Source organism: Macrobrachium nipponense, chromosome 1 (assembly GCF_015104395.2).
Source record: "Macrobrachium nipponense isolate FS-2020 chromosome 1, ASM1510439v2, whole genome shotgun sequence".
Classification (NCBI taxonomy): Eukaryota; Metazoa; Arthropoda; class Malacostraca; order Decapoda; family Palaemonidae; genus Macrobrachium; species Macrobrachium nipponense.
Genome location: NC_087200.1, coordinates 180,832,326 through 180,845,215, shown reverse-complemented (window position 1 = coordinate 180,845,215; position 12,890 = coordinate 180,832,326). Strand labels below are relative to the sequence as shown.

General features: G+C 36.1%; 1 protein-coding gene across 6 annotated transcripts in view; it reads right to left on the bottom strand.

Moving 5' to 3' along the window:
* Nucleotides 1-4,628: 4,628 nt before the first annotated feature.
* The window catches only part of LOC135219884 (hillarin-like), a 172,507-nt gene continuing 164,245 nt past the window's right edge, over nt 4,629-12,890 (bottom strand). For 3 of the 6 annotated variants that reach the window (XM_064257030.1, XM_064257028.1, XM_064257025.1), the window contains exons 10-14: nt 9,170-9,208; nt 7,090-7,298; nt 6,227-6,357; nt 5,475-5,519; nt 4,629-5,225 (exon numbers count right to left, since the gene is read on the bottom strand). In XM_064257030.1, coding sequence (XP_064113100.1) covers nt 4,668-5,225; nt 5,475-5,519; nt 6,227-6,357; nt 7,090-7,298; nt 9,170-9,208 — 982 coding nt within the window. In that variant the 3' untranslated portion in view covers nt 4,629-4,667. The remainder of the gene's footprint in view (nt 5,226-5,474; nt 5,520-6,226; nt 6,358-7,089; nt 7,299-9,169; nt 9,209-12,890) is intronic. The other 3 variants (XM_064257027.1, XM_064257026.1, XM_064257031.1) reach the window with 3 other exon arrangements.

Here is a 12,890-nt window from a genome sequence, read left to right as displayed (position 1 = left end):
GGTCAGTTCTCACACGACAAAATGTAAACAATAACAGAGATGAAGATACTAGATCGCGTTTCCCAAATTGCTTTGGCTATGCGACAGTGGCCAGGAATTAGTAGCTGATTGGACTTGTCTTTTCTCCTGTATATGTAAGCAGCTGTTTTAAGTCTCGATTATCGTACGATTTTTATTTATAATGGTTGGAGAGATCAACGAATGTACAGAAAGAACACGATCACCTCCGTAGATCCCTCACGTCTGGGTAAAGTCCAAGTTGGGATTATACTGCATCAAAATCAATATCAGTTGAACCTAAGCTCTATGCATGTGGAAGCACAAATATGAATCCAAGAGACGCATAGCAGATCTATTTGCAGAGATTCATTATACGGTGAAATAAAGCTTGGTAATTTTCTATTTAAAAGAATATGTATACTTATCAAGATACATCATTATTTCTCTATATATTGAATATCAGCATGATGATAAAAGTTGATAAATGAAATACAAATGTTATTTAGTTTAGTTACACATCCAAGGAAAGGAGGAAAATATATTTGATATTATTTCAAGGAAATGCCTAGAAAAATAAAAAGGAGCTATCTGGTAACTTTTGTTTTCTGGTTTTCGTCTCGTAATGAATGATATTCCTATTCATTTTAACAATACTTTGTTTATATGCATTTCAGCTATAAATCTCTTGTTCCCTGGATATCCTAATTTTGGTTATATATATTTTCCATTTCTTTTAAGATAAACAAGAACAACACCCCCCTCCCCCACCAAATCCCTCTCTCTTGGATTGACGTTGCACACTCCCTCATCTGGGGAGAGAACCCAGTTTGAATCTTGGGCGAAGATAGGGCGACATAGCATTTACTTTGAAAACGCCAGTTGTGCCAAAGCATGAATTAAGTATCTAATGGTATAAGCAAACCTTGGGACGTGGCAACCAAATGGCAGCAAGGGGTTACCAACATTTGCTGTCGAAAATGTTTATACTTTCTCAAACTGTTGGCAACGTGACTGGAATAATTTCACATAATTATGACATAATTTTAGCACCAAAATTGCGCGGCAAATGTAAGGCATCCCGTCTTTTTCCCTTCTCTCTTCCAATTTAAGTTTATTAGTGCCTTATCAAAGACAATTTACAACGATAAAAACACATGTGATGGTAAGGGGAAATAAATTTATATAAACGCAACATTGTTAACTTACTGTTTCGTCGCTGGTTCAATGTCATGGAAATAAGTAGCTATAGGTTGCGGCTTTCGAGGAGGTATACCAAAACAGTGGATAAAAAAAAAGAAGAGCATTTATGAATGGGGAGCTGTGCACCATCTTTATTATCAAACCAACAAAATATGTTACATTGAAATTAACAAATTTGTGAATGGACGAATAATACAGGGCGAGAGAGAAAATAAGTAAAATAAAATCTCATTATATTAATATATTACATTTCATATATTAATTTGTACGAAGGAAAATGCATATTCGGTAAAATAAGTCAAGAGAAGGGACCATGATCAAGGCGAGAATTGTTATTCAGTGACAGTAGTAACAACAAAATAGTAATACAGTAGTGGTAGTAGTAGTATAGTAGTAGTGGCAATAGTAGTAGCAGTCCAGTAGCTACACCGCTACCAAAGCTTCCATAGAACTTATGTGAAAAATATTGCTTTATAAAAGAAAAATATTTAAAAAAAACTATTTCATATAACTGCGTGTTATTCTTATTTTTAACTGAAGATGCTGAAGCAATCGGTTTTTATTTCTGTTCCCTGAAGAATACATATTAATTAGAAAAACAATCGCACGCACACACAAACACACACACTCACTCAACTTGCCTAAGAGCTTAAATACCTAAAAGCTTCAGCTTAAGCTTTGAAAACATTCCAAGTGATATCTTGTTACTGCACCGTTGCACGAAATGGAGGGATTATCATATGATTATCAAATAAATCCTTATGTCATTATTTTCCAAAAAATTATATTGTAACGTTTTGTGTTTCTTATGCATTCATTTATCTTTTCAATCAATAGTTTCTGATCAAGGTGCAGTCTGTAAAGTAATTTACATTTATTTTCTATTTTTCCACTTTGCTTTTTTTTCATTGTCTATGTTCTTTACATTTCAGCTTGATTCTTTAATATTTTCTTAAGATTTAGTATTTACTCTTTCTTCATTAAAGTTCATCACTTTTACATATAAATAATAAACATCACTGCAAAAAGCCAAGAACCACTTGCGCAAAACACCAAAAAAATATTGTTAGTGGATCTGAACCAAATGATTCTATTTAATATTTCTTCATGATGTAAATAATTAGTCTACAAAGTTGTCCTATGATGGTGTTACCAATTTTTAATATCCACAGCTGGAACCTAAACTCAAGAAAGTGTCACACAAAATTTTTGTTCATTATCATGCATTGTTAATGACCAGACATAAATGAGTAGGTCAGCCATAAAGGAAATCATAATATTATAGCAGCCAAGCTAAAAAGTGTCATGTGAATAAAACAGAAAAAAAAGGTTTGAGTTCTCTTGTATACCTTTCTTGGTCAACTGTAAATCAGATTTTAAATATTGTGAAAAAATATTAGTTAAAGTGAAAAGTTACTGAGCTATTCTTATCTGATACATTATTGGGGGGGTATCAAGAGAAGGCAAAATTAAAAGGAAAATTATATATATGTGTATACATATATGAACAATAACTGTCTATAAGACTTAGCCTGACATTCTCTCTTATTTCATTTAATAAGAAATGTTACTATCAAGTTAGTTCTTTTTTCCTCCATATTAATACTACTCAAGATTCTGTTTCAGCACAAACTTATGCTTAGTTTAAAATAGTTCTGTTCTGTTATTAAGAAACTTCTTACACTAAAAAATCAATTGCCTCTGCGCATGCGTACCACTTGAAATAGCATGCAGCCAAAGGACTAAATCCTATCTATCTGAAATTGTCAAGATCAAGTCCTACGTTCTTTCACAGAAGAAATACCATAAATGTCAGTACAAAAGCTTACTTTAAGAAATATCTCTGTACAGTTAAGACGTAAGCTCCTCATAAAAAATAAGCGTCTTTTTGTAGTGATGAACGCTCTTGCTTAGTCTTGACGTGGATTGCAAAACTCACGAATCCAAACAGATGTGTTGAAGTGAGTCTTTCACCACTACAAAAACACCCTTGGCATATCTGGAAGACAAAAATGTTTTTGCCTGAAGGGTTAACAGACACGAAGCTCATAAATGCCTGAAGGACAATGATACCCTACATGTTTATTCTATGTGGTTCCAGTGGCTCCTCTAGGACATCCGAACAAGGACATCCCTCCTGAAGCAAAGCACTGGATGCAATCATCAGTATTCTCGCTTTCACTTAAACTACATGAAGTTAGGTTTAATGGAATGGAAGATTGCTGGTAAGACCTCTTAAATAACTTGAAGAGGGTTCACTTAAGCTAGACAAAAGAAAAATAAAGTTAAACCTTTGTCAGTTAAACAATAGTACACTATACAGTTTTATATATAAAGCAACATGGTTCATTATTATTATTATTATTCCACTGCACCAGGCACTGAAAACGTGGAGATTTTGGTCGGCAAAAGGTGCTTTACGTAGGAGGGTGCTGAGTTATGCTTGTGAATAAGTTTCAAGGTTTTTTGCTTATCAACTTCGTGTATGGTCACTCATGCGGTGGTGGCGTTGTTCTTTTAAGAACTTACCAAAGAGTACGGGATGAAATCGACGAGGTATGGAACAAAACTCTTACGAGGATACTGAAGGGAGGGATTGTATTTACAGAAACGACCCAGTTTAAGAGCCTCATTCCACATACCTCACCTAAGCAAGCCTCGTCCTTTTGGCCGCTTCAAGACCCATGCAAGACTTTTTGGGGACACCTGTCAATCTGTACATCCTCCTCGTCACCCTCGGCTTTATTAAACACTCATCTGATTGATGAGAGTGATCGAGTCTCCAAATTTTCAGTGCCTGATCCAAAGCCTTAAGCATCAAATACTGAAGGTTCAGCTTCTCGGAACATACCAGAAGGCGAGCAACAGAACTCCATCAACCTTCAAACTTAATTATCAGTTCAGTCAGTGTCAGTACTAATGCAAGTGGTAAACAATAGCATAAGCCTTTATATGCAATGGAATACATTAATAGTAATAAAATATAAATGATTAAGATCTGTGTAGTTTTTGTTTTTTAGTCTTTTATGTACAATATTTTCTGAATCAGAAAGGTGGTAGAAAGATTCAGAAGTGGGTAAGAAGAGAGAAAGACAAAGACTGTTAAATAAATGTTTCACCAAACATTTCTTATCCTAATATAATCGCTTACAGATGAGGCACTTAGGGACGGAAACTTAGCAGTTATCACACAAAATGTTGCTTACATTGAATTCGAAGGAATTAGAGGACATGTAAGACTTCTCTCTGACTTGGCCGTGTGACCTTCAAGTGTACCCTATTCTATGACAAGTAAAAACCTGGACTTTGCACAACCTTCTTTTGTGATTCTCACGCGCACTCGAACGATCACCTTTCTCCAAAGCCAACTCTGCTTAAGTGTTTTCGTGTCACTTTTTATTTTGCTCAGAGGAATTAAAAAAAAAAAACAAAAAAAAAAAAAAAAATAAAGAAGGGCGTTCTCGCCCCTAATTCCTCTTGGACGAATTGATCAAGTACTTGCAACAGTGTGTCAGAAGATGCTTCTCAGCCGGCCCTGTCGAGTCAGGGGCTCCGACTTCTCTGGTGTAGATGTCCAAACCGTACTGCCCCTCTTCGGGAAAACTGAGAGCGAACGTCACGATGTCGTCAGTCACTCTGTGGCTGACGTACTTGCTGAGTCGCTTCTCCTCGGAGCCGTTCTTGTGCAGCGTGGCCATGAAGTCGGTCAGGGGTCTGGTCATGTGGAACTGAATCTCCTGGTCGCGCCCCGCGAAAATCAGGGCGTCTTGGTGCGAGATGGGTTCGAGTCCGAAGAGCCGCGTCGCCTTGGCTGGTCCCCATTCCCCAGAGGCGCAGTCAGGCAGAGGGACCATGACGGTCTGGAGGTCATCGCACACGATCTTGAATTTGCAGACGCTCTTGAATTTCATGGGTTCCCCGGTGAGGTACTCGCGGGGCGTGACGGCGTTTGCGAAGATGTCCAAGAGCAGGGCTCCTGAACAAGGAGCGTGGACTCTGAAGGCTACGAGGTTACCAACAACGGACTGCAAAAGAGAAATACCACGAATGTTTCACTAGATGGTAAGCAAGACATTTGACACGCTATAAAATAAAAAATTTGTGGTGGAATTATGTTACATTATTGACTCACTTACTCAAACAATTAAGCATATAAACTAGTTTACTTCAATTCAGCTTTACATTTTCATCTAACGTTGAGTCGAGACTAAAGTTGAGTTACTATGTCAAAAATATTTTAATTGTAATGACCAGACATTACATATATTGCTTACGGGGAGGGTCGATTCGAAATTCCGTTTCTGTACGTAGGTGAGATTCTGCAATGCAAAGATGTCTACCCTGGTGTATTTCAATAGATTTTTAGGTTACATGGCCTTCATACAGTCAGCTTGTTTGATAAGTACAATAAAACAGTAAGCTTCAAACTGTGAAACTGTCAAAACTTAAAAGTAAAATGGCTGGCTGATCTATTTGTAACATTTCTTTGAACTCATCAGCCTGCAACCTTCCATGCCAGCAGCATTAAGGTATCCAGCATTTCCTACTAATAAATACTACAACAGTATGATGACAATGCTGCTTTTTCATGACGTATATTATTGTAAGTAATGCTCAGGTCATTCTCTTTTTTTTAATGTATACTGTTTCAAGTGCATTGCATTTCCATTTCGTATTAATGTTATTGAAACAAAGTAGGTCACTGGTGTTTCATTCAAAACCTTTGAGGGACCTTTCCTGTTTTGCAAATGTTGGGCTATATATATATATATATATATATATATATATATATATATATATATATATATACATATATATATATATATATTCACAGGGTATACAACGAATTTATGTAAATATTCATACACTGTATATATAAATATGTATATATCTGAAAACTGGAAAACCTTCACTTTGTAAAGTCAACAAATACTGAGACGTGGAAACCAAGGCATCCCATTGCATGCAGTGTCAACCAGTAGGTATCTGTAGAGGGAACATTTAGTATAACTTCTAATCAGCATACCTGCATAACGAATCTCTTCAGAGAAACGCTGTCGTACTGATCTTTATCAGAGTCGTAGAGCTTGAGATTGTAATGGAAAATTAAGGACGACTGCATATGGCTTGGCATCCCAATTCTGATTGTGGCTGCGCCTGAAAAAGAAGAAGAAGAAAAAACTTAACACCAAAAAGTATTTCACAGGGATACTGCATCACAGACGTCAAACTCGTCTTATTCCTGTTGATTAGTGCAAATCAAATGCATTCGTTACTGTAACCCCAAAGAAAATTGTTACTTTTTACATCACCGGTGACTAAATAAAGTTAAAATTTAATCGTTCGTATTAAAAGCCTATATTTCATCGTCGAATACAGAGTTTATCCTAGCCTAAACATCTTGGTAATTTCCTTAAATTGTGAAACTACTTAACATAACATTTCTATGTACAATAGTGCCAGCCATACAAAGAAAATTGTAATTTGCATTAGCTATAGTATAGATTCACATCAACCGTGCATCTGATGTCTAAGCCAGTCCCTTACGACGCTCCTGATTGGCTGTTGATAAGCCAATCACAGGGCTGCCTGGAAACTCTCAGTCTCTCAAGAGAGTTCACTTAGGCAGGATGTATTTTCCACCTCTCCTGATGGATACGTTTGAAAGACGTATCCCTCAGGAGAAGTGGAACACACATCCTGCCTATGTGAACTCTCGAGACAGACTGAGAGTTTCCAGCCCTGTGATTGGTTTTTTAACAGCCAACCAGGAGCTTCGTAAGGGACTGGCCAAGACATCAGATGCACGGTTGATGTGAATCTACTATAGCAGCTATTATTGCAACTCAACAACACTTACAAAAACCTTTTAGAATAAGGAATTCGTACCTGTCGAATCGGTGAACATGACAGCTTTGGTGTGTTCGTCTGGGAAGTAGAGACCGTATCGGAAGAACAAGGATCTCACGAAGGGCAGCTCCTCGAACTCGTGAAGGCTGATGGGCGCCTTCAGGAGCTGCCATTCTGACTGCAGGGGGAAGAACTCGTAGATGAACTCCTTGGGGTCCGTCAGGAAATAGTGATCGTCGTATTCGTATCTGTTGTGGGAGATAGGAGGAGGGATTTGCAATGAGCTTTTTAATACTATACAACATTTTTATTTACTTCTCACGAGGTATTGTCTGGTTTCTAATGACATGAGAAATTGGAAGAAAACAATCACCGGGCTTGTGATTTATAATGCTATTTTTAAACAGCAATGTGAAATATTTTAATGAAACGAAACGAAGTCACTGTTGTGGAAACATGACTATAATAATTCACAGTAAGGAGTTGTCTCTAGTATTCAGTAATATTTCCCTTTTTGGAACTCGTGTCAAGTAAGCTTTACCAAGTGGGGGATTACAAGGTATGCCTTTAGGGAAGTGGCAATGGTCATTTGGAAACTCAAAAGAGTCAGTCATATGATTTATTTTCAATTACTAACCTTTATAGATGGCATTTTGACCATTTCTTTTAATATTCTCTATAAGTATGCTGGAAATGGGACTTACACATGCAAGTACTAGTATCATTAAAAAGAATTTTGTGACGTAGATTATTTACAGAAGTTGACGAGTATATATATAAAAAAATAAGCCATGATTGAGATTATCATCGTAACTTCTCGTTACTTCTGAAATTATTTATACAAGATAGTTCATCCGTAATTATATTTCAACATGCCTTAGGGTCATCTAAATTGGGAAATTAGGAACATAACTGGAAATCCAGGGAAATGAACTGTTTCTCTTAATACACACATTAACATCTTGTTTTATCTTTTTTATTCTTACAAACATCAAACAGGAGGATCATGCTTGAATACTGTGTATGTTTGATCATGCTTACTTATCAAGAGCTCTCTCTGTCCCACATGATCGTGGAACACATCTGAAACACCACATTCGCAAGAAAAATAATCACACAAACACGGAAGAATTCAAACATGTATTCGGGCGATGCAATACCAAACGTGACTGCCAAGAGGTATAAGGAAGAGATGTGAAGAGATAATGAAAGGATCTTTCTGTGTTCTGAAAAGTTTCGCAAAATTTCATGCTGGAAATATAATATCCAATACAGTGTTTTTGTCTCTTTGCTTGCAAATTCTATACAAAGTTCTCGAGGTTACTTTTATTCATGTTTTTTATTTTTGGTTATTTGTCTATTAATCCTGCCAAGCGTGCAATTATTTTGAAAGTCATCTCATCTAAACGCTTTGCCTAAAGTAAAACCACCATTCAGTAACTGTAAATAGCATAAAAAAAAATGCACTATTTTCATTCGAATAAATTCCCATAGAGTTTTCATAAGCTGCCCTTGAACTTCAAAATATAAATTAACTTTTTGCTTGGAACAATCTTTCCATAAGAATTAGCAATCAACTGCAGTTTCTGAATGGCGAAGTTTAAGCAAAGAAAAAAACATTAAACATAAAAGATATATTATGAAGCTGTCCAATCTATGCAGAAAGATGTGTATAGTCAATAAATTCATATCACAAAAGTCGTCCAGGGTCATTTGTTGTGAATAGGAACGATCACACGCAAATGAGCAAGCCATCACACACGAAAAGAAATCCGGAAATGGGATATGAAAGTATATATAAATTGCATAATCAAACGGCGTCCTTTGTAAGGGTAATTTACCAGAGAACACCTTACCAGAGAGAGAGAGAGAGAGAGAGAGAGAGAGTCAGTGTTTACCTCCACAAGAAATCAGATGCAATTAAACAAGAGGAATTCAGTTCTGTAAGCCCATTTTAAACAAGTATTAAATTATTTTATTAGTCTGGCATTACAAAAGACGCCCAGGGAAGAAGAAGGAAAGAGGAAAAGACAGAGACAGCCAGGCCGTCCACGGACTGGCGAAGTTCAAGGCAGTTTTGACAGAAACACATCAAAAATAAAAGTTTGCTGTTACAGACCTTAGGTTATTTCTTGCGGCTACTCGGCGTGACGCCTCCCTGTCATGCGAAATGGGATGGAGGCAAGTGTTAGTGTGTTGTTAGAGAACATGATTAAACGCATGTTTATTTATTTATTCCTTTTTTTTTTAAGTTGTGTTAGGAACCTTCGAAGAGAACTTCAGCAGACTCATAGTTTCAAGTTACCTTTTACTTATGGTAAAAGGTACTTCAAACGATGGCCTTAATTAAGTACCTTTTAACAGAAGTAGAAGGTACTCCAGGTAAAAGGAACTTTAAACTATCGCCTTGAAGTACCTTTACTTCAAACGATGGCTTTAAGTACCTTTTACCAGAAGTAAAAGGCACTTCTGGTAAAAGGAACTTCAAACTATATCTTTGAAGTACCTTCTACTTTTGTTAAAAGGTACTACTTCAAATTATAGCTATGAAGTTCCATTGACCAGAAGTACCTCCTACTCCTGGTAAAAGGTTCTTCAAACCATGGCTTTGAAGTATCTTTTATTTCTGGTGTTGGGATGTCATTTGTGAAAGAAAAAGGTGGGATAAGAGATTGAGAAATACAGATGACAAATTTATAGTCAAGAAGCTCTATTCAGAATACATTGTTTGGCAAAATGCGCCAGCAATCGTCAGTGTATACAGGGCAGTCTTCTTAACAACACCAAAATCAGAAAGAGAACTCTACTATCTCAGTGAGTGTAGCGTGTGTCTTTGATTAAAATGAAAGCAGTGTACCTTTGAAGTCACTTTCAAGTTATTATTAGTTTTGTGAAGGTTAATCCTTATTCCTTTAATTTAAAGTTTAGTAAGGCCTTTACGAAAGGAATCCATCACTTGACTGAAGAATATTTTTTTCCCTTGAGCCGAAAAACTTAAAAAAAATTAGGAACTTTCTTCAAATTATTTGTCAAATAAATAAATGGATAAATTAATAATAATAATAATAATAACAATAATAATAATAATAATAATAATAATAATAATAATAATAATAATAATAATAATAATAATAATAATAATAATAATAATAATAATAACAACTGTTGCCTCAGTGTCATTCGTTTTATAACATACTTTTTACTTTTTATTTCTCTCTCTGAGGGGGGAAATAAATGATAGGAATTAAAGATATAAGGCATAATATTAATGCCCCTCATCAGCTTCTATAGTTAATGAAACAGGCTGAAAAGAGTGTATCCTACAAAACAACAACAACAACAACAACAACAACAACATTAATAAAAATATAAAATAATCAGAAAAAAATCTGGCTCATTTTTTGTACTTATGGCTTGTTTTTTTTTTAAATCTGCAAATAATTTAATGTCTGTTTAACATGACATAATTTTCATGAATCTCTCTACCTCACCATTTTCACTCTAAACCTTAAGAATTTATTTCAGTAGTATGCAAGCAGTGACAATCTATTTCCCACACTGTGTCGGCTGCTTTTAGAATATGATTCTTCTCCGGAAAGAAACTTGGCACCTTTTCAACAATGCCTGGCAACCGAGGAGGAACAATTTTCCTTGTGGGTAAGGTCAGTTCCTGTGAGTGTGGTCAAACTAAAATGCTAGAGAAATATCAGCTTTCAACGTCTTTTATGTATGTTAATTTAGATTCACTGTGTTCATTAAACAGTTTATCATCATCAATTCTTTAATTCAGTTATATTACTTACTCTGGGTGAATTATTGGTTATAGCATGAAATTTCTTTTTTATCAATAAATCACTATTAATGCTGTTTTTAGCATTTAAAAAGAAAATTTCAGTTTGGATACGATTACTTTAATATTGCTGTCATCATAAAATTGTTATTGCATTCGTTGGAACCGAGGTGATAATAATGGAAATTATTATTATTATCATTATTTTGGACCTAAGATCCTGTTCTAGTAGAAATAAAAGATTACCTTCAGCATTTATAATTTTTTGAGAATTCCTCATATGAATATTGGCCCGAGAAGCGAATTGTAAGGAAAATAGAAAAAACAATATATAAAATCAACTCGCTTAATTCTGCCATTCTTTTTAACGGCGTAATTATTATTATTATTATCATTATTATTATTATTATTATTTTTTTTTTTTTTTTTTTTTTTTGCTCTATCACAGTCCTCCAATTCGACTGGGTGGTATTTATAGTGTGGGGTTCCGGGTTGTATCCTGCCTCCTTAGGAGTCCATCACTTTTCTTACTATGTGTGCCGTTTCTAGGATCACACTTCCTCTGCATGAGGCCCGGAGCTACTTCAGCTCTAGTTTTTCCAGATTCCTTTTCAGGATCTTGGATCGTGCCTAGTGCTCCTATGATTATGGGTACGATTTCCACTGGCATATCCCATATCCTTCTTATTCTATTTTCAGATCTTGATACTTATCCATTTTTTCCCTCTCTTTCTCTTCAACTCTGGTGTCCCATGGTATTGCGACTAATATAACAATAAGTGATACTTTCTTCTTGACTTTGTCAATCAACGTCACGTCTGGTCTGTTTGCACGTATCACCCTATCCGTTCTGATACCATAGTCCCAGAGGATCTTTGCCTGATCGTTTTCTATCACTCCTTCAGGTTGGTGCTCGTACCACTTATTAACTGCAAGGTAGCTGATGTTTCTTGCACAGGCTCCAGTGGAGGGCTTTTGCCACTGAATCATGCCTCTTTTTGTACTGGTTCTGTGCAAGTGCCGGGCATTCACTTGCTATGTGGTTTATGGTTTCATTTTTCGTATTGCACTTCCTACATATGGGAGAGATGTTATTTCCATCTATCATGCTTTGAACATATCTGGTTCTTAGGGCCTGATCTTGTGCCGCTGTTATCATTCCTTCAGTTTCCTTCTTTAGCTCTCCCCTCTGTAGCCATTGCCAATTGTCATCGCTGGCTAGTTCTTTAGTCTGTCTCATGTATTGTCCGTGCATTGGTTTTGTTGTGCCAGTCCTCTGTTTCTTTCTGTCTTTCTCCTGTCTCTGTATATTTCTGGGTCTTCGTCTACTTTTATTAGTCCTTCTTCCCATGCACTCTTTATTATTATTATTATTATTATTATTATTATTATTATTGGGGGTGGGAGTTTATCACAGTCATCCTATTCGACTGGGTGGTTTTTATAGTGTGGGGTTCCGGGTTGCATCCTGCCTCCTTAGGAGTCCATCACTTTTCTCACTATGTGTTTTGTTACTAGGAGCACACTCTTCTGCATGAGTCCTGGAGCAACTTTGGCATCTAGTTTGTTATTATTATTATTATTATTATTATTATTATTATTATTATTATTATTATTATTATTATAAAATGAACTATTGTAACAGCAACATCAGCAATGACCAGAAAACAGAGAAAGCACTCGTATTGCATCAGTAACGAGACAGTTTTTTTTTCCTTCGCACAACCAAACAAGCGCAGTGGCTGCATCACTAGATATCAAATTGCCTTCGACCAGCATCCCGCAAAGCCTCTGGAATTAAATCTCTAGGCCGAGGAAGATTATTGAAGCGGTTATATTATCATCATCACCAAATCTTTAAGCATCGTTATACAAGACTGGAGATTTGAGTCACCAGATGTGGGTCTGGTACAGGGGAATGGGGGGAGAGGATGAGAGTTAAAGGAAATTCCGAGGAGAAAGCGAAGCAAGGTAGGAGAATAAAAGTATGGGTCAGACCCATTTGCTCATTGGTTAAGTGCTATCAGAGGTTTGGTTTCTCAAATAAAAA